This window comes from Pygoscelis adeliae, unplaced genomic scaffold, assembly GCF_000699105.1.
Source record: "Pygoscelis adeliae isolate BGI_AS28 unplaced genomic scaffold, ASM69910v1 Scaffold361, whole genome shotgun sequence".
Classification (NCBI taxonomy): Eukaryota; Metazoa; Chordata; class Aves; order Sphenisciformes; family Spheniscidae; genus Pygoscelis; species Pygoscelis adeliae.
In genome coordinates, this window is record NW_008824187.1 from 2,712,406 (window position 1) to 2,733,682 (window position 21,277).

At 35.6% G+C, this 21,277-nt stretch overlaps 1 protein-coding gene across 2 annotated transcripts in view; it reads right to left on the bottom strand.

Annotated features, from left to right (window-relative positions):
- The window catches only part of CCSER2 (coiled-coil serine-rich protein 2), a 75,377-nt gene that overhangs the window by 1,555 nt on the left and 52,545 nt on the right, over positions 1 to 21,277 (bottom strand). For both annotated transcript variants that reach the window (XM_009334646.1, XM_009334647.1), the window contains exons 7-10: positions 19,335 to 19,418; positions 17,411 to 17,497; positions 15,757 to 15,855; positions 7,173 to 7,257 (exon numbers count right to left, since the gene is read on the bottom strand). In XM_009334646.1, the coding sequence (XP_009332921.1) occupies positions 7,173 to 7,257; positions 15,757 to 15,855; positions 17,411 to 17,497; positions 19,335 to 19,418 (355 nt within the window). The remainder of the gene's footprint in view (positions 1 to 7,172; positions 7,258 to 15,756; positions 15,856 to 17,410; positions 17,498 to 19,334; positions 19,419 to 21,277) is intronic.

Genomic DNA, 21,277 nt, shown 5'->3' on the forward strand with positions numbered 1-21,277 from the left:
AATGATAACTGTGCATGCCAAAGCCCTGTTACATTTCTAGGACGATAGCATGTCTCGGGATTCTTTAAGCTTTTCATCTTTTCCTGGCAGGATTACTACTGAAAATTGAATCCTCAAAATCCCTCATAAAAAAAAAAAGGTAATGAGAGAAATATCAAGGTTTCTCAATCTAATTTTTACTTACTAGCAGTTTTTCCCTCTAGCATATACAGGGTCTACCTGTAAGCAAAGGCAATATCTAAGCTGGACCAGTGACATGAGCAAGTGATAGACAGGTAAGTGCAAATATGTTGGGCAGTCTGAATACAATTGTTTTGGAAAGAGGGAGGAGGAGAATAAAAAAAAAAAGATAAAAAAGCCCTCAAAATGGTGTCAAATGAGTATCAAAACATTATTCCTTATGTGACCAAAACTAGCTTAACTTTGTGTATCCTTCTTAACCAAGCAATCCTACAGGAAGGAAGTACTAAACATAATTAATAATTCAATACATTAGAAGAGTTACAGCTTTAAAAAAATGAATCCTCCAGATATTTTTGTCATTTTTCAGCGTTTATGTAATGGGTTACAAAAGTCATTACTCTTCCAGCTTAGGAGCTGACAGACAGATGTTAGCCAAAATGATTTATTGATTTGAGACCTCACCTGCAAAAATAAAACTGCTAAAAATGAGTGCAGAAACCAAAAATATATATACCTGATATCCATACAAATACACCAACAAATAATTCAAATTTTCTAATCATACCTGAAGTCAAAAATTAGTACGTTTATAGCAAACAGTATTGTGTCACATTCTAATATGTAAAAATAATTGTCAGAAAACTTTTTCCCCTCACCTAGAAAGGGTTTCTAAATGCCAGTCTTCAAAAATGCAGATAAATATATGATCTGAGAATTACAAATCCTAAATTTATATCAAATAAACCTAGTTATACTAAATCAGCAAAATGAAAAATTGTAAGTTACAGAAGAAACCAAGTTTGTATGGAAAGTTGAGTTAAACACAAAACCATCTGAAATACAGCAAACAAGCAAACTTTTGATAATGCTATTTCCAGTTCTTTTGACAAAAACTAGGTATTATTTGAGCTTTTCCATTTCGAAAATTTTGCATTTTTAAATACAAAAATAGCCAAATACATATTTTCCTCACTATCCTTCATAACCTGAAAAGGTCTAAGCAGCTTAATATCCAGAAAGTTAGCAATTCAAAGGTAGAAAACAGCTACATGCTCAGAATTCTGAGGACACTGAAGATACGGTATCATCTTTGCCAAGTTGTTTTAAATACTGATTACAGATTATTATTATTATCATGATTACAGATTTTAATCTCTTCAAATTGCTACACGCATTAACATTCAAGATGACACTGAAAGCTGAAAAACACCACTTCCAAAATATGCAAGTAACAGTTCACAAAGTATCTAACACTGAACACTGCTTATCTTTATCCACAGCTTACATCTTTGCCTTATACACAAGTTTTCTTTTTATTAGGAAAGTCTTAATAAATTATGACCATGTTATTAGTCAAAAAACAACCAGTAGAAGGACTAGTACTTGGTGAATTCCATCACAAGAAGGAAGGGGAATAGAAAGATAGAGAAGCATTCCACCTTCTAGGCATAGTATTTTATTTCATGGAAGTCTTAAAAAAAGTTTGTCATCTGCATTGCTTTGAGTGCGCTTTTGATAATATTTCGGGGTGGGACAGACCATGACTTGGTGTAGACTGTCACGCTAACCAGACTTCTATTTTTGTCCCATAAAGAAAATATTCTGGTGGACAAACACCTGCATTCCTTTGGGATGCTCCTAAAATGTAAAGTTGGACTCTAAAACAATTCAAGTACAATGTAACTGAAGAAAATTAGCTCTCCCCAAATTGAAGGTATGTTAGACAAAAAGCTTTGTGTACATGCTCCTTTTTACACAAGAAACAGACTTTTCTGTACTGGCAAGAGCTTCAATGACTTGCATGTATTGATGCACCAATCAAAATTACTAAATTACAGTCCCTACCACATTAACTTAAGAGATTTCTCTCTTATTTCTCTCAAGTAAAACTGGCTGTTAAATCATCCAGAGAAAAATGACAAAACCACAAAGAGGATTACCATTACTACACAGTTATCGAACCACTGAGATTGTATTAGCTTTGTGTTGGAAAACTGAAACAAGTAGGATATACTGATAAGTTAAATCAATGTGGTCATGACAGTGATATTCATTGCAATATCACTACTTTAAAATTCCCTTCAGTTTTGCTTTGGTTATTCTGTATCTCTAACCTCAATCCCCATCTCGATCCCCTATATTAATTCCTCCGTAGAATGAAATAAAGGCATTTTCTCCCTGCAGTATTTTGAGGAACAAGAAAAGTGAAGCAATGAGAAATCTGAGAACTGCATGCACATCTCCGATAGACATGCATCATGCATAGGGCAAAAAAGCCAACAGTGAAAATGCGTGAGGAGGAGATGGGAAGAAATCTGAAGTTGTACTGTACCACGCTTTATCACAGAAGTAATGGACTAACTTCTCAACTCCTTGCCAATGGCATAATGGGAAAGCAGAGACAAGAAAAAGACAAGGACAATGATGTCAGAGGACCAAGACAAAACAATGAGCAATTGCCATGACAGAACTGCAACTTTTCACCATTTAAATTGCAATTACCATGTCCCCCCATTGGTTTTTAATCCACCTTCCAGAAACAAAGGTAGCAACAGTGTTTAAGTAATGCAGTATAAATATTTATAGCAAGACCTACACGGAATAAATACCTTTGCTCTTATAACTTGAAATCTTTTAACACAGTTAATCTCTAACACTTCAAATACTGTTTAGAGCTGTAACTAGATTTTGTGTGTATGATTACAACTGTATACATAAAAAACATTTGCATCCATGCACATACATGTTAGATACCTAAACAACAATGTCGTAAGATACACTGTCTTACATATTTTGACCACGTTGCTCATACTGTTCAACAACCCATCTTCCTAGCAACTCACTCATGAGCTCGAAGAGACTCCAAACTACCATGGTTTCTTTGGGAAGGCATAGGGGGAACGGGGACAAACCCTGCTACATAAGTTTTTCATTTTCTGATCAGTTCTCACATCCCTTATCTCCCTGCCTCGGCACAGGATAAACTGTCATTTCACCAGCCTTCATTTGAAGATACAGCCTTACTGAAAGGCTACACTGGAAAGCTCTCATTTTCTACCTCTGGAAAACACCAAGATTTCACGTCTTAAATCTGTAGCATTTGCCAATACCTTCATTTTAGATATTTCTTTTCCCCTTCCCTTTTAGCTAGCTATATTATACCCATATTTCAACATGGTAAAATAGGATTCCACAGTATGGAGTATGACTTCAAACAATGATACAAAACACGCCGCCCCCCCCCCCCCTTTTTTTTTTTAAACCACCATTCACCACAGCACAGGGCATAGTAAAATAATTAGTAATATGGCATAGCTGCTTTTTTTTCTGTGTAGTCTGTATAAAAACCCCAACTTAAAGAAAAATACTGTCTTTCTCAAAGAAAAATTGCTGAAAGTAATGTATAACTACATCAAGGCAAGTATTTCATTCATAAATACAGATATACGTGCAAACAAACAAATATGACCACATGTAAAATTAAGTTTTGTTTGCAAACATATACTTAGTTAGGTACAAGACACAGTTATCTTGTAGTCCAGTCTGCAACTACCCAACTTGGGAAAACGAAGTTTTTCTTAAAAGACATTTCTTCATATCGCTGAACATTCATCTCGGAGCAAAAATAAATACATATAAAGGACAGTAATGTTCCAGGACATTTTAAATAATTTGTCACTCTCTTAACCTGAGTCATAGCACTTCCAAGATAATATTCTGAAGCAACTTTGTTCTGCTAGCAGCAACACTTTGTACGACTTACAAAGAACCTGAATCAGTCAATAAAGGTTTGGAAACATTTCACAGTGTTAAGCAACGCACCCTTGTTTTAAAAAAAAAAAAAAAAAGGCACAAAAAAGCAAAGCCTAGACCTGACTTATAGTCAATGTGCATACAACAGCTTTCTTGCTGTTGATGAAAAGCTATGTGTCACCTGCTAGAATTGCCTACATTACCTTTATTTGTAATGCTTACATAAAAAAAAGTCTAAATATTTTTTCCATGAACTGCACAGTAAGCAGAGATGTGAACAACTGCAATGCTTGAGTAACAAAACAGTTTTCACCTGTGTTTCTGTGTGGAGAAGCACTTGGGGCTAGAGGCCTAGAGAAACTGGTATATTCTTGTATTACAACAAGAGTTCATAATTGGTTCATTGACAATGTGTATTCTAAATACTGTGTTTCTAGAGCTGCATCACTAAAGTTCCAGAATACAAATGCAAAAGTTTTAAATTGTATTGAAGAAAGTTTGCTATGTCATCAAATTATATCCTATAACCAAGAGAAAAAATAAAGGACCATTACATAAGAGTTGAGTTCAAGACACATATGGGAGTTACAGAAATAAAAGCATACAATTTTGTTCATAAAATGACAAAAATCAATGTACTATTATGAAAGTGCTTATGAAATACAAAATGCTGAATTGGTTCCAAGCCTGTTGAAACAACATGAAGTTAAATGTTACAGTATTAAAAATTAATTCTTATTAAGAGTGCAAAACATACATCCAATTCTAAAGCATGTTAACAAAGTGCAGTGATATGGTAAGTTCTAGGGCAAGTTAAGCAGTAGGTATGCTAACATTGTAACTGGTGCTAATAAAGAAGAACTGTAAGCATATGATAGTATTGTAATATTACATAGCAGGGATGTATTACCTGTCCTGTAGAGCAGCAGCAAAATTATATTACAGTACATAAACAACTAAATATGAACAGTTTACAGATTTATACTCATAATCTACAGTGCTTCTAAGTGATCTATGCATCCATCAGCTATCAACAACATAGTGAAGAAACCTGCAGTATTCACAAGTGCAGATGATATTTGCAGTTCAGGATCCAGAAGTTAGAGAAGAAATGCTTCAATTCCAAGATCGCCAGACAGAAAACAGCCAAACAAAAACTGAGACTACTTCATGTTCCCATCACCTTCTCTATATTATTGCAAAAGAATACTAACACTGACTTTAAGGCTGTTTTCCTATTCTCGGTGGTGATACCCAGCTCATCACCTGCCTCAAACCCCCACATTTGGCATTCCGTACTACCTCAAAAACTATCAGACCTAAAACCACTGAACCAAGGCAAGAGGTAAGGTGGGGAAAGAAGGATACTAGTGGTAATTCCAGTAGTGTTCTACTTTATGGGACTCTTCACACAGCAAATCAAATCATTGATTTTGCAAGAGCGTCAGTAAAAACATCCAAGAAACCTCCTAATTTAGACTGTATTTTTATTCTCAGCATTTATCTTTTTATCAAACTTAAGACTTAAAGAAAAAGGCTAGGAACACTCAGTTATAGGAAGCGTTTATTTTCCAAAGCAATAGGTTAATTATCGTTTAGGTTAATTAGTCGATGGCCAGTTTCATCGACTTTATTTCCTTTACTAGTAATTCATAGAATTTAATGTATAAGATGTATACTAAAAAATCCAACCTACTTTAGTCATGGAAGTTCACTGTGGAATCCCTGAATAAGAAGCTGCTGCCGTTAGTGGAGGAATGAGGTAGGGCCTCAGAGAACTAGTAAGAGATTAGCAAAGTTTTCTTCTTCAGTTAAGCACTCAATGTGAATGATGTGGCACCAGAGCACACATCTGGCAGCTCAGACACCATCCTCCCATTCTGACTCTCCGATCAGTAAGCCCCAAAAACGTGACATTTATAAGCTCCTCAGGTCTAAAACCGATCTTTTTAAACTCAGACTCTCTGCTGACAGGACATTAAAATAGCCGGGCTGTGCTACTGCTGGCCCTCTACCCAGAAACAGAAGACATGATGATCAGCTTTAGGGGTTCTACGTTCATTACACACACACACAAACACCACAGGAAAATGAAGCGCACCCCTCCATTGCATAGAGAAAAGCCTATGGAACAGGCTGTGCATTCCTGATGAGTTGTTAAATTAACATTGTCACAGAAACATCAAGAGAGTATTTGAAACACAATTTACAAAATACTTTACAAGGTTTTTTTTTCCCTTTGTAATTGAAATAAGTTAGGATTATTGCAATCTGAAATATACGTAAGCTTAGTTTTCCATGGTGCAGCTTACACTTCAGATCTCCATTGGCTCTGGAAATCTTACTTTGTTTCCATAATTTTACTTTTTCCTTTATTTCTTGTCCAAATACACTCTTGGGCTTTGCTAGGCAGTCAAACACACTGTAATTCTCAAATTACAGTACATTTTAAAAATATAACTTTAGCTTTATGAACTAGTTATATTTCTTTGAACAATTATCTGTTTATAATGCAATACCAAAGCACAAAATAAGACTTACCATTTCTCTATGTCTATGTAAGCATACAGTTTTAAAATCAGCAATTGTCTGTTGTTTTGCAGATCCAAGCCAAGAGAACAAATGCATCTTTTATCAGCCCACATTGTAGCTAGCACATAAGGAATGTTAATAAATCATGCAAGTTTTGCAACAGCCATTTCAATGTATTAGAAGCCTTTTTACAACAAATACCAAGAGGGGAAAAAAATTAGTTTCAGGGAAACCATTCTGAAAAGTTAAGAAAACTTCTCATGAGAGGCAATGAAAATGACACTCTCACCAACATTTTTATGCACATCCACATCGTATTCATGTAAATACATCCACATATGCACACCTGCAGACTTATAAGCAAACAGAACACATACACAAACAGGATAGTATATTACAGCCATGAAAAAGAAAGGGAAAATACAGCAAGCAAGATTTATGTTAAGATAAGACTGGAAACAAGGGCCTACTCAGGTTTGCCTGAAGAACTGCTGAAGTAAATCAGCGTTTCATAACTGTTACAAAGCTGTAAGCTGTAGCTGCTTATACACTGGCTGAAGGAAGCATTTTGGTTAGCCACAGACTATTGTGTATGCCTGTAAATCTGCCTGAGAAAGGAGGATACTACGAGATGAACAGTGCGTGCAAAGGGGAAGCTTCTACTGGAACACAGTGAGGGAGATGAGTGAGAGGTACAGACTCACTCTGTCTACGGTGCGGTGGAACAGTCCGAGGGATGCCCTGGAATGAGCCCTGCCAGGGAGAGAAGGAGGGAGCAGAATACCCACCCTGTGCAGAAAGAGAGAGGGGGAGAAGTATAATAAAAAAAGAGAACAGGGAAAAACAAGACACCAAAAAGCCACACCATTCTTTTTCCCCCAGAAAGTTATCATTATATTTCCCAGTTGTTCTACTTTGTAAAAGCGAACGCTACATGGTACAAAAGCCCAGAGGAAAAATGACATTATGATGCCCTAAACTAGTCAGAAATCTTACAAAATACCTCCATTTTTATTCCATATATATGCCCACATTTCTGTTAATGATGTTTTTAAGGGAGAAGTATAGGAGTCGAGCTTTTCATGTTAAAAATACATACTAAAAATTGTATTTTTACAGCTTTCGAAAACATTTTAAAAATGCTTCACCAAGCAGTAAGTTGCTTAATACTAATCCACTGGAAAACCGGTCAGCTTTGGTTTACAACAAAAAATTTCTAATGCACAGAAACAGATTTTCTAGCAAATCCTGGTGCTTTAGAGTCCACGTCACTCATATTTTGGCAGTATTGTTAAATGTGAAAAAGGAGAGTTGGCATATAACTGTTTTCCTTGCACTTTGCTCTTGGAGCTTGAGCCTTCCATTACAGGATCAGAGAACTGTGCATGTCAATGCCATGCAAGGTTTGCCTGTCAGATCTTTCAGATTACCACAGAAGTGATACATTGTGGTTGCTGCATTCTCAAAACAAGAAAGTAATTTTACACAGTCCATCATTTTCTCCATACCCTTACCTTTAACAGGAATCTATCCAAGCTGGAACTGCCCTCTTAAATCACATAATCTTGATTTCCTATTTCAGCAAGACAGGTATAAGTCTTTACAACCCCTTCACCATTTAGCAGCTGAAAACTTCTGCTTTTATGAGTTCTGGAATATTAGTGCTAACAGTAATGACTGCCATTGCCTCCTGGCTACCAGTAACCAGCAGATATCAACAGCAACCAGTTGTAGCTAGTCTTTCAGACAGCAGGCATAAGGTATCTGAATGAACATCTATATCAAAGAAAACAGGAACACAGTTTGCCCCTCCTCTCTAGTTTCCCTGCTGGCGTATCTGCTGCAGATCATACTGCCGGGGCTGGACAAACAACAGAGAAGTATTTTATTTCCATGCTTCTTTTAAAAGAATGTTAAGCATCACGTTATTTCTACAAAGAAATAGTCTGTTTTTATTTATCCTAGCAGAATTTTAAACCCTTCCCTGACATTCCAGTTATCCTAATCCAATTAGATTTTACCCACCACTATTCCAAGTTTCAGTACTGCTAAGATGTAACTTAGTAACACATGCATTTAGTCAAGTCTTAGAATTTGTTTGCCAGAACATTTTTAAACTAGAACAGGAAATAAAGGGAAAAAAAAAAAATCTGACAAGACTTCTTTATTCTTCAGAAGCTGAGATAAAACAATTATTGGAGCAAAATCCAAGGAAAAAATGAAAGTTCCTCAATCTGATTAGATGGAGATAATGATTACCTAACACGTTCTTACAGTCCTCTATCAGTAGCCATTAACATCAACACAATTTGTAGACTGCTGCATGAAAGAACAACAGTACTAGCTTCAGTCAAGCAATACAACAAAATAATATAATACTCTGCATCAGCTGAGTAGGTATTAAATACAGAAATATTCCTGGGAACAAGATTAATCAATCAATGATTGACGAGACATTAACAAAAGCTTTGGATTTTCACAGAGCTGTACAAAAGAATACTTCGTTTTTCAGGCTTGTTCCCATTTCATCCTAAATTGGGTCAGGGTGGTGTAACAGCAACAACAAAATTCTTTCCGTTTTCTAATCATAACTGAATCTCCAGATAGTAAAAAGCACAGTATCATCAGGCATAGGTCTCATGTTGTAGAGACTTGTTTGAGTTGGCAATGGGCTTTTTCCAGATTTCTTTGAAATTTTTAACACATTAAATTAAGAAGGGAGGTAAAAATTTTATGTCTTTTCCCTTCCTCTCTCTAAAAAGGGATTAAGACAAGTACAAGCCAGCTGAGCTACATAACAGTTATGATACTATTGTAAAAGCAAAGAAATATTTAGATGTCTTGATAGATTCCAGTAATTTTTAAGCATCCATATTAGCACTTCAAAGCACAGCACTAAGTACAGTCTTCTCAATAATTCTTTGTGGTATTTAATCATTACTCTGACTGGGGAAGTAAATGAAGAAAGGGCATGTAACTTCCCTTCGGTGTTTTGCCTGCTAAACTGAACTGCTCTCCAGGCACGGTTCAGCCCCCTTCTCCCAAACGCTGGAGAACATTCTATAATCTGAGAAGCAAAAGAACTAGCTCTTTCTCTGGCAGCAGTCTTGAGAGTTTACACTGCTCCGCACAGGCAAATGTCAAATAAGTGTCGGATTCCTTATTTATTAAAAAAAGCATAATAAGCATTGTTTAATTGTACATCAAATAAGCTAATTAAAATTAACATCAATTGAACCAATTAAGGACCGGGAAATACAGCACTGGGAATTTATGAAGATGAGTATTACGAATTACACTGATTTTACAAATTATAAAGGTTGTACCGATCCCATAGATATAGCACATTAAGAGGTAAGTATCTGCAAATAAGCCTGGCTTATGAAAGGATGACTTTTCTTTTAATAGTATTTTACAAAACTCCAGCAAATTTACAAAGCTTTCTCCTTTAAATAACAGCTCACGTCCATCCCCTTCTATTAGTCAAATGTGTGCTGAGGTTCCCAAGAAATCCAAAAGAACAGGAAAAAAGAAACACACGCTAATAAACACGTCTCCTCAGATTATGGTACATATTCAAAATACACAGAAAATGTGGCAGTTTCCCACTAAATATAGGGAAGAAAAACCTGAATCACAATTTATTTTATGCTTCATTATTAAAAAAGTCTATAAAACTCATAAGCAAGCAATGCTAGAATTTAAAGATGAGAACATGACTTACCTCAGCTTCCATTAAAATAAAACCAAAAACCAAACACATTTGCTGGGATTCTTCTGGGTTCTGAAGCCTAGTCTGATGCAAGTCCTTCCATTTGCACTTTAATGTTAGACAACAGAACAGTTCCTCCCCCAGCTGTTATGTGCATCCAGCCACTAAACTTTAATTCCATTCCTCTCATTTCCCAGATACTGGCATTGTGAAATAGCAAAAGCATCCCAAAAAAAGAAGTGATTCAGAGTTTTAAACACCAGGCAAAACAGGAGACTCGGGAGTGGAAAAGTAAGAGCAGCTGAAATAAAGCAGCCTACAAAACAAACAATGATGAATGTTCTTCAGAGATCCTTATGAATTCTACAACTGCTGCTAAACGCTTTATGAAGTTCTGACCCTAACTGCACTGGAAAACCTGTTGGGTTTTTTTTTTTTCTCTTTTTTTTTTTTTTTTTTTAAAGGCTACTATGAGGCTATTAAGGCCAGAGTTTTCCATTGCTACGAAGAGACCTCAACCTTAGAATAAGCAATCACATGAACAAAATCAATTGCTTCTGCCAGAAAAGGACAAGAGAAATATTTCTAAGCTATTGCTGCATAGTAATTTTAGGCCAACAGCCAAATGTTCCAGCTGTTTTTCCAGGGATACAACAATATCCAAAACTGCTACTGCTTTAAAAAGTCTTTTCTGGTGCAGAAACACAAATACAGGAAAGATCCATTTTCATCCATACAGCTGGAGCCTTTGAGCACTTCCAAGAAGAGATGATTTTTGCTCCATCTCACCTAGCATTGCCAGTTGTCTCATACAAACTCAGAGCTCCACATCATGAACAAACCTAGAATGACATCCTTCCAAGTATCAATGCAAACAAAATGTTTTTGCAGCAGTCTCCTCTTGCTAGCCTAGCACCCAGAGATTATGAATGAGCAGTTCTGACATGCAATAGTCTTTTTGAAAGTATTCAGGTCAAAAAGAAAAGCAAAACCAAAAGAGTGTTATGTGCTCATTTACACTAAACCAACAAGAACTGCCTGTGAAAGATTTAAAGGACCTCTCTTCTGTGCATGCACCTACATGCTATGCACTGTTACTGTAACAGAGCAAGAAACATACACAACACAACTATCTAGTCCAGACATGGTACTTTCTCACCAAGAATGTACATTATAATGGATCAGCAAGGGAACAGAGTACTGGACAACAAGAGAAACCTGGGCTGAATGTGAAAATAAACACTAATACAGCAACTAGGCTTCAAAACCTGGGAGTTTAAATTCATAGTTGCAGAGTAAAAGCAGATAGAAATTTTAAGGCTAAGGTGGAAGGAGATACTCAAAGACAATACACAAAGACAGCGGAAGCATTATGAAGATTCATCAAAACAACTGACATGAAAGGCTTTGGAATGACAAACTGGAACAATATTCAAATGGAAGGCAAAGAATATAACTCAGTGCAGAAGCAGAGAAGAGATGTAGCAAAGAACAAGAATATGCATGCTCCCAGGCAAACTGATTTTTTTGTTGTCATTTTACCAGAGACAAGAATGAATTTGTACACACATTTAGGAAGCAAAACTTATTCTCATCACTCTCTACTATTCTGAGACCAAGGAGAAAAATCAGCTTTTACCGTACACTATCTACTGTTGCAGGGCATGGAAGAGCACCCATGAACTAGGAGGAGTTGTGTTATGCTAAGGAACTGGACCTCAGGGGCCAGAATCCTTTACAAACATCTTCATCCATATTCAGGCTTTGTAGTTTGCTTGCTTGTCTTATACTTCTCAGCATCTGCAAACAACCTTTCTAGTTCGAGAAGCCAAATAATTTGTCAACATAAACTTGACATCTAACCCCTTTACCCTCAAAATCTTTTAAAAAAAGTCAGTATTTAGTATTACAGAAACAATGCTGCAAAGCCTGCAAGACAATTGTGGCAATGGATGCTTGCATTTTTCTTCTTTGTAAGCTATGTCCATCAACATTAATTTCTTCAGGGAATTTTATGTTCAATACCTTCCTCCAGGTTTTGGTTTTGGCTCCCCCCCCCCCCCCCCCCCCCTGCCCCCCCCCCATGATAGTTAAGTGATAGGCATAAATTAACTGAAAGTGAATTCAGTATAAGAGATCAATGAGAAATCCTCCTAGAAATGTCATGGTCTACCTTGTCAGTGAATACTTGTACAAGCCTTTATCCTAAGGATGGCTAACCGAAAGTAATGTTTTGCCTCTAAGTTATCATTGTCTGTACAAACAGTGAGAAATTACATAATGTAATTCTGAGCATACTGTCAGGACACTGCTTACAAGAAACACCATGTAGCAGACACAGTAGCTAGGCAATAGGTTAATTCTTAATATGCCCAATATTCAAAACATTTATTTTCAGCCACTAGGTTTTATTACATGGAGTACTAAGTTCCAAGGATTAACCTAAAGTTACATAGCTTCCATTCATGTACATATTTACCTTTAAATAGGAAAAAACCTAAAACTACTTTCAAAAACTATGTGATCCTGAAAAAGAATAACAACTCCGGACAAGTTTATAATCACATCAGGGTGGGCCATTTTACAGAAATACCTGGTAATAAAGAAAGAACAGATAAGAACATGACTTTCTAAAAAGAGTATGTTTAATGATAGTCACTTGCCTATTTACTGGGAGAAGGATGAAGTGATCAGAAACACTAGCTATTTCACATAGACAGTAGAACTGTAATAAATTACTGCAATTCATATGGTCTTAAATTCCTAACTGAAATCTTTTAATAGCCGATTTCCACTCTATTTCCTAGTTTATTCTAGCATCTATTCTTTATGAAACACTACATTAAGAATGTTTGTTAAGCACATCTCTGGAAGCATTTAAAGTATTTCTTAAAACAGTAAATTACTGTGTGTTCCTAGACTGTTATTTATGCTTCAGGAATCAACGCACGATATCAGGTCTGCTAGAATTTGTAAACTGTCAGAATAGTCTTGAAAGTTATGATAATCTAACTAAAGTAACCTCCTGATATTCACCATCATTTAAAGTGACTGACAGGTCAACACTTACAGGAAAAAATGAAACAGTTAAATATTCACCAACTTTGATAACTATTAAAGAAGCAAACTACTCATACGCCTCAAAGGAGTTGTACTCTCATTGCTAAGATTTCAATTATAATTTGGTTTTTAAAAATGTAGTCTATACAAAAACTTCATTATTTCATAAACATTAACTACATTTCATGATTCATATCATGTTTAGGACCAATAAATTTGATTTCTTCCAGCCTGCGCTCTCAGTTCAAGACCATTATATTAAACTGATCAGGGATGTTAATAAAGCAAAACAATTATTTTAAGACTTTTTTTTTTTTAAGTGAGAACACATTTTGCTCAGGAGTCTCCTACTATTTCCATTTATCGTACTGCTGTCTCAAGAAAATAGAGCCAGTTGTCTCCCCTTTCTATCGCAAGTGACGTTTTATGTCATTGGGTTCCAGATCAACAACGATTTCATGCCAAGGCTTTTTCTACATTTATACTTCTATTAAGCCATGCAAGGAAGCATACAAATGCATGTTAGCAGAGGACTATTAAACCAGAAAGTTGAGGTCTGATCATTAGAACTGGAACTTGGCTACAACAGCAAGACTATCATCCCCCTTTAAGAAATCCCATATTAAGGAGCTCGTATCGATTTCTGTTTGCCTACAGAAAGCCTCCATATAACTTACAAACATGCAAAGGAAAAGACATTCAAAAAACCATTCTGCGCAAAACTTTTCAGCTATCACTTACAAATAAAAGTTCCTGAAAAGCAGTGTATTTTGAAAATTTGCCAATACTTCGTGAATTTTCCTAATTCCTTTGACAATTTTCATGAGAAACTTTACATGTAAAGATAAAAATACTGAGATGTTTATAATGCGCATCTAATGAGCATATGCCTACACACATGTATGTGTATCATATACATGTATGTATACTTATATCCACACACACCCAACCATCAATACAGCAGAGATTCTTTTTCTTTTAATGATATTTTCCCTTAACTTGAATTTCCTCATGACAAAAAAAAAGTGTCTTTTTGAACAAAACTACTGAATAACTTAAAAGAAACAGACTTCAACCTAACCAAAACAGACAATTGGGCTAAATGACTATTTTTACCTGAGACATCAACTCACATTCCCCATCTTCTCCAGCATCTTTGTCTTATCGATTAATACCATAGGTTGCTCAAACTAAAGCTTCTGTAGTTAGCAACTAACTTTCAATAGTTATTAATCTGTTTCTCAATTTATGTGGAAAAAGATAGGAAAAAAAGGAACATGAAAACAACAATAGCCACTAACCCAGTAATAGTATCAACACAGAAAACCATCAAATGAACATCTCGGGTAGGAAATTAAAACTTGGGAAACAGAAACAATACAAGAGCTCAAAAGCTACAAAGTAACAGGAAAAGAGAAACAAATAGGATAAACATCAATGACATTACACATACTTTCTGGAACAGAGGTGTCCAAGCAAACTAAAAGGCTACTTAAGGTTATGATCTCTTTACATTGGGTTCTCATCAGACAAAAGACGGTTGGAAAGTATGGTCTCAGCACGATAGAGCTGTTTGCTAGCAACTGGTGAACATACAGTGTGGTGGTATTTCTATCCTAGCACTATATATTTGAAAGAGTAATTTCAGAAGCATAGCAGGTGTGATTTATCTTTACTACAATCTTACATCAAGTAACTCAAGGCAAGGTAAAAAACAAAGAAACAAAAAATCTAACCATTTTTAATCTTTTAAAGGAATCTCTTCGGATTCTCTAGCTAGAGCAGCAGCTTCAAGATCCAAAGACTATTTGCTGATGACTGACAAAAGCCTTGTTTATCATTCAAAGATAATTCCTTATTATTATATAATATCAAATGTGTTGTCCCTCCCGCATCTTAAGTATTCTATTAGCACTCCATGAAGAATGTAAGTTTTATATAATGGAAGCAAATGTGATCCATGCAACAACAAATGGGAATGAAGGTGTCCTTTGTCAAAGTGATTTTCAACCAGTAATTTTTTGAATGAGTCAAGTTCTTCAAATAAATGATTAATAAAAAGAGATTAGCTTTTGTTTTTACACTTACGGACTAAAACTTAGAATACACTGTTGCTTTTCCTCAACAAATGTGAGCCCAGCAACAATGAAACTTTAACCAGGAAAAAAAACCCAAATACAGATACCTATGACTTTAGAGTCAGGATATAGGAAAATATCTTACATATGATTAGATATATAGCTTGGGCTGACTGTAACTTAAAATAATCACCTGCTGCAGTTTTTTAAGAAGAGACTTCTAAAGTTTAATTACTTATTTGAGAAGAAGCATTTGTAATAAATGTTTAAATAAAAGGGTTGCAAAAGAATGCAAGGGATGCACAGCAGGAAGGATACCACTCACACACAGCAAAGACTCTCCTAAACAATACCAACTTGTATGACAGCAAATATTATAGAATTGGGGAATGAAATGCAGAAAGTCATACCCGAGAAGGAATGGCATGTTTTACTCACAGAACTCCTCCTCCAGGAGGTTTGCGTAAATTTATCAGCATACACGCACGTTGCCCCTGTAGGTTTTTGACTGTCTTTCTGGCAGTTACATCTAGTGGCCTTAATCACCCCCAAAAAGAGAAACAGAAAGGAGAATTTGTTAGAAAATAATTAAGACACTTGAAAAGCACAGTCAAGGCCCAATGTTCAAACATCATGCATTGCTTGGCAGCATAGCACAACACGATTAAACGGCAGAAACTAGTATTTACAGTGCTGCACAACTGCTTCTTTTCCCAAAGCATATTTATAAATAATTTAGAATAAATGTTGACTTCTGGAAAGGGTTTTTGATTCACTTAAATTTCTGAAGCACCACATTCTTTAAGTCATCTTTCAATAATTATGAATACAAGTTTTACCCATCTTTACAGCAGAACTCCTTAACTGCAACAAAGTTTTCAGTTACTACAGTAATTAGGTATACAGGCTACCAGAAAGGATAGATTTCCTTGAAGAAATCTTTGAAGGCTGATGGTAAGAGTGAGACTAAGTGTACCGAAAAATCAACTCTTAATGCAAAATACTAATAGACAAGACAACTTGTTTTGGTATCCTGTGATCTGTAATTCTGTTGTTTAAGCAGAGCAGAAAGCCGTATCTTAACCTTTCATTTTTGTTTTAGAGGGAATGATCACATGCTAGACAGAAAGAGGATGAAGACCACAGGCCAGTTTCAGTGCATGTATGTATAAAAGCACATGCTAAACACCTCATTAGATATTATAGTCACACAAGACTGTCTCCAGCCATGATAAATAAGTACAGCATGTACCTCTTGGCATCTCATCTACCCCACTTTTAAGATCTAACCGTGGCTTGAAATGGCTTGAAAACATGGGGTTATTTTACAAGAATTGTAACAGCAGGTGAGTTTACAGCAAAATCCAGAGTTAACTTTGAACAAGAGCAAAATGCGAAAAGGCATATGTTACTTTTGCTTGAGGACTTGTGTCTGCCTGAACCTGATTTATGATAAAAGTGCCCCCATAGCTTTTATTTATTTGGCCAATTTAATCTTCCTATTCAACATGCTTTGTTTTGTTTTGTTTTAAAAAGAACCAACTTTGAATACTACCTTGCTCGGCTTTAAATTCTACGGTGGAATTCTTTATTAAACTAATGGACAGTAGGGAAAAGAAGAGGGAGAAAAAACCAACAAAATTCAAGCAGAATGATAGGCCTGATACTTGTTAATTTTTAAAATACTTTATATGCTTAAAGTGCCTTATCTCTGCTCACTGTTATTTCTGAACAGCTTCTAGAATTTTATGTTCAAAGTGTGTGTTTTGGAAATGAAATATATTTAACAATCATATAAACATCCTTGCTTAGTGCCACACATAGAAATCATGACTAGCCTACAGCATTAAAGATCCCAAGCGTACAGTTGGAAACACACTAGAACATGTATAATCAGTTTGCTAACTGAACCGTTACAGACCCATGAGTCAGGTGGGTCTAAACAGAACCCAAGTCTACCTTTGTTATAATGAAAGTGTAGGAAAAACATTAGACATCTAGCCCTCTGAAAGCCTTCATAAGGATTACCTATTGAAGTTACACTCTGCAGTGCATGTTTCAGATATTCTTAAACATTTAGTATTATACTTACAAGCTGATGCTCTAATTGGTTGATTGTTTCATCCTTTTTCTTCAGTTCATCTTTAAGCTGCCTGATCTCATTCAGCAGATCATCCATCTGCAATAGAACAGTGGGCAATATAAGGTTTTCTATAAGGGCTACATAATCTAAATCAGCACCTCTACAGGACATATTATATCATATGTTCATGGAGGACTGGCAGTAACATTAGCACATGCTTTCCTCCTCTTATTCGCATGGTGAGATGGGCTGTAGGCATACAACCTAAAGAGTGAAGAAACTTGACTAGAAGTCTCTAAAAGACAGAGTTGAGCCAGCCCACTAAATTTTCAGGCTACGTAAGTAAATCACCTGCATTTTTGATGTGGTAATTCATCTGTTGTACAAGCTATTGGCATCATGGAGATAAACATCCCTAGCCATCAAATACTACCTACACTCCTCTTTACATAAAAACAAAAAATACCAAAGCTTAAAGGTTAAGTGAACTTATCATTAAGATAAAATGATAGAAACAAGAAAAAAATCATTTAGAAACATAAGCATAACTGTGTTTACTGAATGCAAACAGCACAACTGATTTGAATACATCCTACTAAAAACTGAAGACTTAAAATGATTATGCAAAGTTCAGAGACTAAAAAAATTGGTAAATATGCAAGAATTAATTTTTTTAAAAATAATCTTTCATCACAAAGTAATTTTAGTGTATTTTATAACTGTGTCATTATAGCTAGGCCACAAATTAAGGGGCATACTTCCATTTAGTAGCATACATCTACTATTTCAGTTTCACTGAAGATGTTATTAGTTACTGCTTTGGGACAACACCCAGACTGATTTGTTGTGCAATTTTTCAAAACATATGACAGTAACAGGTAAAGAAGTGACAATTCAAAATGTCAGTTAAACCTATCTTTTTTTTGTTATGAAGTTAAAAACCAATACTTTTTCCTCTAGGAATTAAGACTAAGATTTTGAGGGAGGTAATTGTAGAAGGACAAGCACAACATATACACCAGACAGCAATTAAAGAAAAAAGAAGGCCTAAATGTTAACAATGTAGAAACCAGGGTTGCTAAAGAATGATGCATATGGATCTACAGCTTTGGCAAACCTCTTAAACCCCGAAACCAGGATTTGGACAGATGACCTTCATACAGGACTAAGATTGTAAGTGTTCTTCCCTTTCAAGAAGTATTTCTAATTTCATTGTATCTTCAGCAAGTATTGTTCCCCTACTCTAAGTGCAGGATTAGTGATCTTTCTGTACAGATTTTACAACAAGAGCCTCAAGCAATGCTATAAAACGTCAGCACTGTAGAAAGTACATTACAAGTCTGTGACCATAAAAGATGATCCTTTTTGGAATATCCATTGTGATTGCTTCTTCCTTTAATACCCATTCTAAAACAATAAACACATCTCTGACTTCGTGGGGTTCACATTGCTTTTAAGTTACGTCTGCAATACCTGCATTATCTCAGGGAAAACTTACTTTAGATGAAAGAATTTTAAACTGAAGTCAACAATAAATGTAATGAAAGAGCAAGTAATTGAATAAGTATGGCATGATTACACTTCAAAGCAAAAATTGTCTTTTCAAATTCTAACGATTATCAAGCAGGCAGCAAATTTTTGAAAGAAGTTACATCTGTTAATTCCCACGACTGCTACAAATACCAAAAGGCAAAGTTATTTTAATTATTTCAACAGTGCTAGCATTTGTAAGAATGTATTTGAAAAGGTCAAATAAACCCTTCCATTTTAACAAAACTGAAAAGATCAAGTATATAAATGCAAACCTAGCAAGTGTTTAAGTAGATGAAAGCAGCAAGAAGCACTACTTCACAGTGACACAGAAGTCTTTGTGTTTTTTAAACACAAACAGGCTTGTATCTCCTACTCTGTAGAGTAAATCATTGTCATTTACCTTAAAAGTTGACTCAGGTTCTTGTGGTTCTGGACTTGATGGAACTGAGAGTGGGATGTCCTGGAGTGACACATTTTCATCATTCTATCAGAGAACAAAAACAAGAACAAAAGCTCAAACTAATTGCTGAAACAACTCCCTTGCAAACTTGCTTTCAAGGATGGAGACGTATCACCTCTCTGTGGAACCTGTTACAATGTCTGACCTCTCTCACTATGAATTTTCCTTTTTCTCCCCTGATAGGAAAGCCTCCCTTGCTGCAGCACGTGTACAGTGCCCCAGTAAGGGCCGTGAACAGCCTCCCTCTCCTCACAAAGCTGAAGGAACAGCTGCAGCTATGTCAAAGTAAGTTGATTTTGCACAAAAATCTGGTAAAAACTGGCCACTGTGTTCAAATGTGTTATATCAGGAAGGAATGGTGATGCTATGCAATTTTAAAAGCTTCATTTCCTTCAGTATCCATTCAAATAATATGTCTGAGCAATATCAAAATATACAGCCAAAATATTGCAGCTAGGAATTCTTAACTAAAAAAAGCAACATTTGCTACTGCGCAGACTAATACAAAATTAATTCACAGCCATCAGAACTAAATATCAATTATAAAAACTGGAACCACACAAAAGTATTCTTTCCCCCACCATGACAGTCATGAATTCTGAAATTAAGCACAGCAAGTAGAAACAGAAATAACCATCAAAGATGCCAAAAGCTGATTGCCTGGATATGTCCCGAAGCACTTACATTCTCGTGACAAAAAACACACACAGCCATTACGTGCAGTACTTTAAACCTGTGGCACTCAACCCTGACAAGGTTCAGTCAGGTTAGAGTCAAGTCACAGGCTGAACAACTGATGGTGTATTCTTGTGATACAGTCTCAGGTTTGTACCGTGATGTTGTGTCCAATCTTAGTGTGAAACAAAACTACAGTACAGTTACAGTGCAGTTATTTTATGGTCATGGAGGATCATAACCCCCATTTCCTTGGTGTAAAAAGATTTATTCCCTCCCACCCCTTTCTGTCCATCTCCTCCATCTGCTACCTTCTTAAAGAAAAAATAAATTAATCTTCTACCTTACAGTATTCTTTTTTTTTTTTTCAGGATTCTTAGAGGGGAGTTTCTTTACGCAATGACTTCACCGCCTAAGATTGCATTTGTAGAATCTAAGAGCAGCATGTCCCAAAACCTGTCTAAAACCACTCTGAGGCTGAGCCAGCAACTCCCCAAAACCACAAGAGTAAAACTGCAGCTCAAACGCTACAGATCAATTTATGTTCTTTCTGTCCGTGAGGCATCTTTTTTGCTTTTTAATCCATAAGAGATATTTCTTACAAATTTTTAACTAAACTTCAGAAAAACATCAATGAGATTGTCCAGATGAAAAAAAAAAAAAAAAACTAAAATTGATGAAATTTTAGCAATTACATTTTTACTTTTTCCTATAGTCTCCGATTACTCGCAGCCAAAATATGCACAACCATCACCAGACTTAAAAGATAAAAATTCTAAAGAACTATCATACAATTCCAAATTGCTTTTACCATACTACAGACAGTTAAATTTAATTTCCATCACTTAGATGTAATTTTATATCTTGCAGGTTTCCGATGTTGTTTTGTTGTTTTTTTTTTTTTTTTAAACTTCACTTTTTTTTTTTTTAAAGACTATTAATAGTGAGAGCAGTCAAATTTCAAGGCTTCTGACTCCTTAACATAGCAAATATTTCAGCTTACACTTGTATTCAATTCACAAGTAGCTGTTTGTCCCTTCTGGGCAGATCGCCAGCAAGTGACAGGCTGATGAAGCAGCAGTCTACAGTCTATGTTATGAACAAGTTCTAATACTGTTTTGAAATAATTTTCACAATAATATCATAAAGAAAACAAACATTATTTAATCCAAAACATTTCTAAAATGCTAGAGGAAATGAGCAGCAAT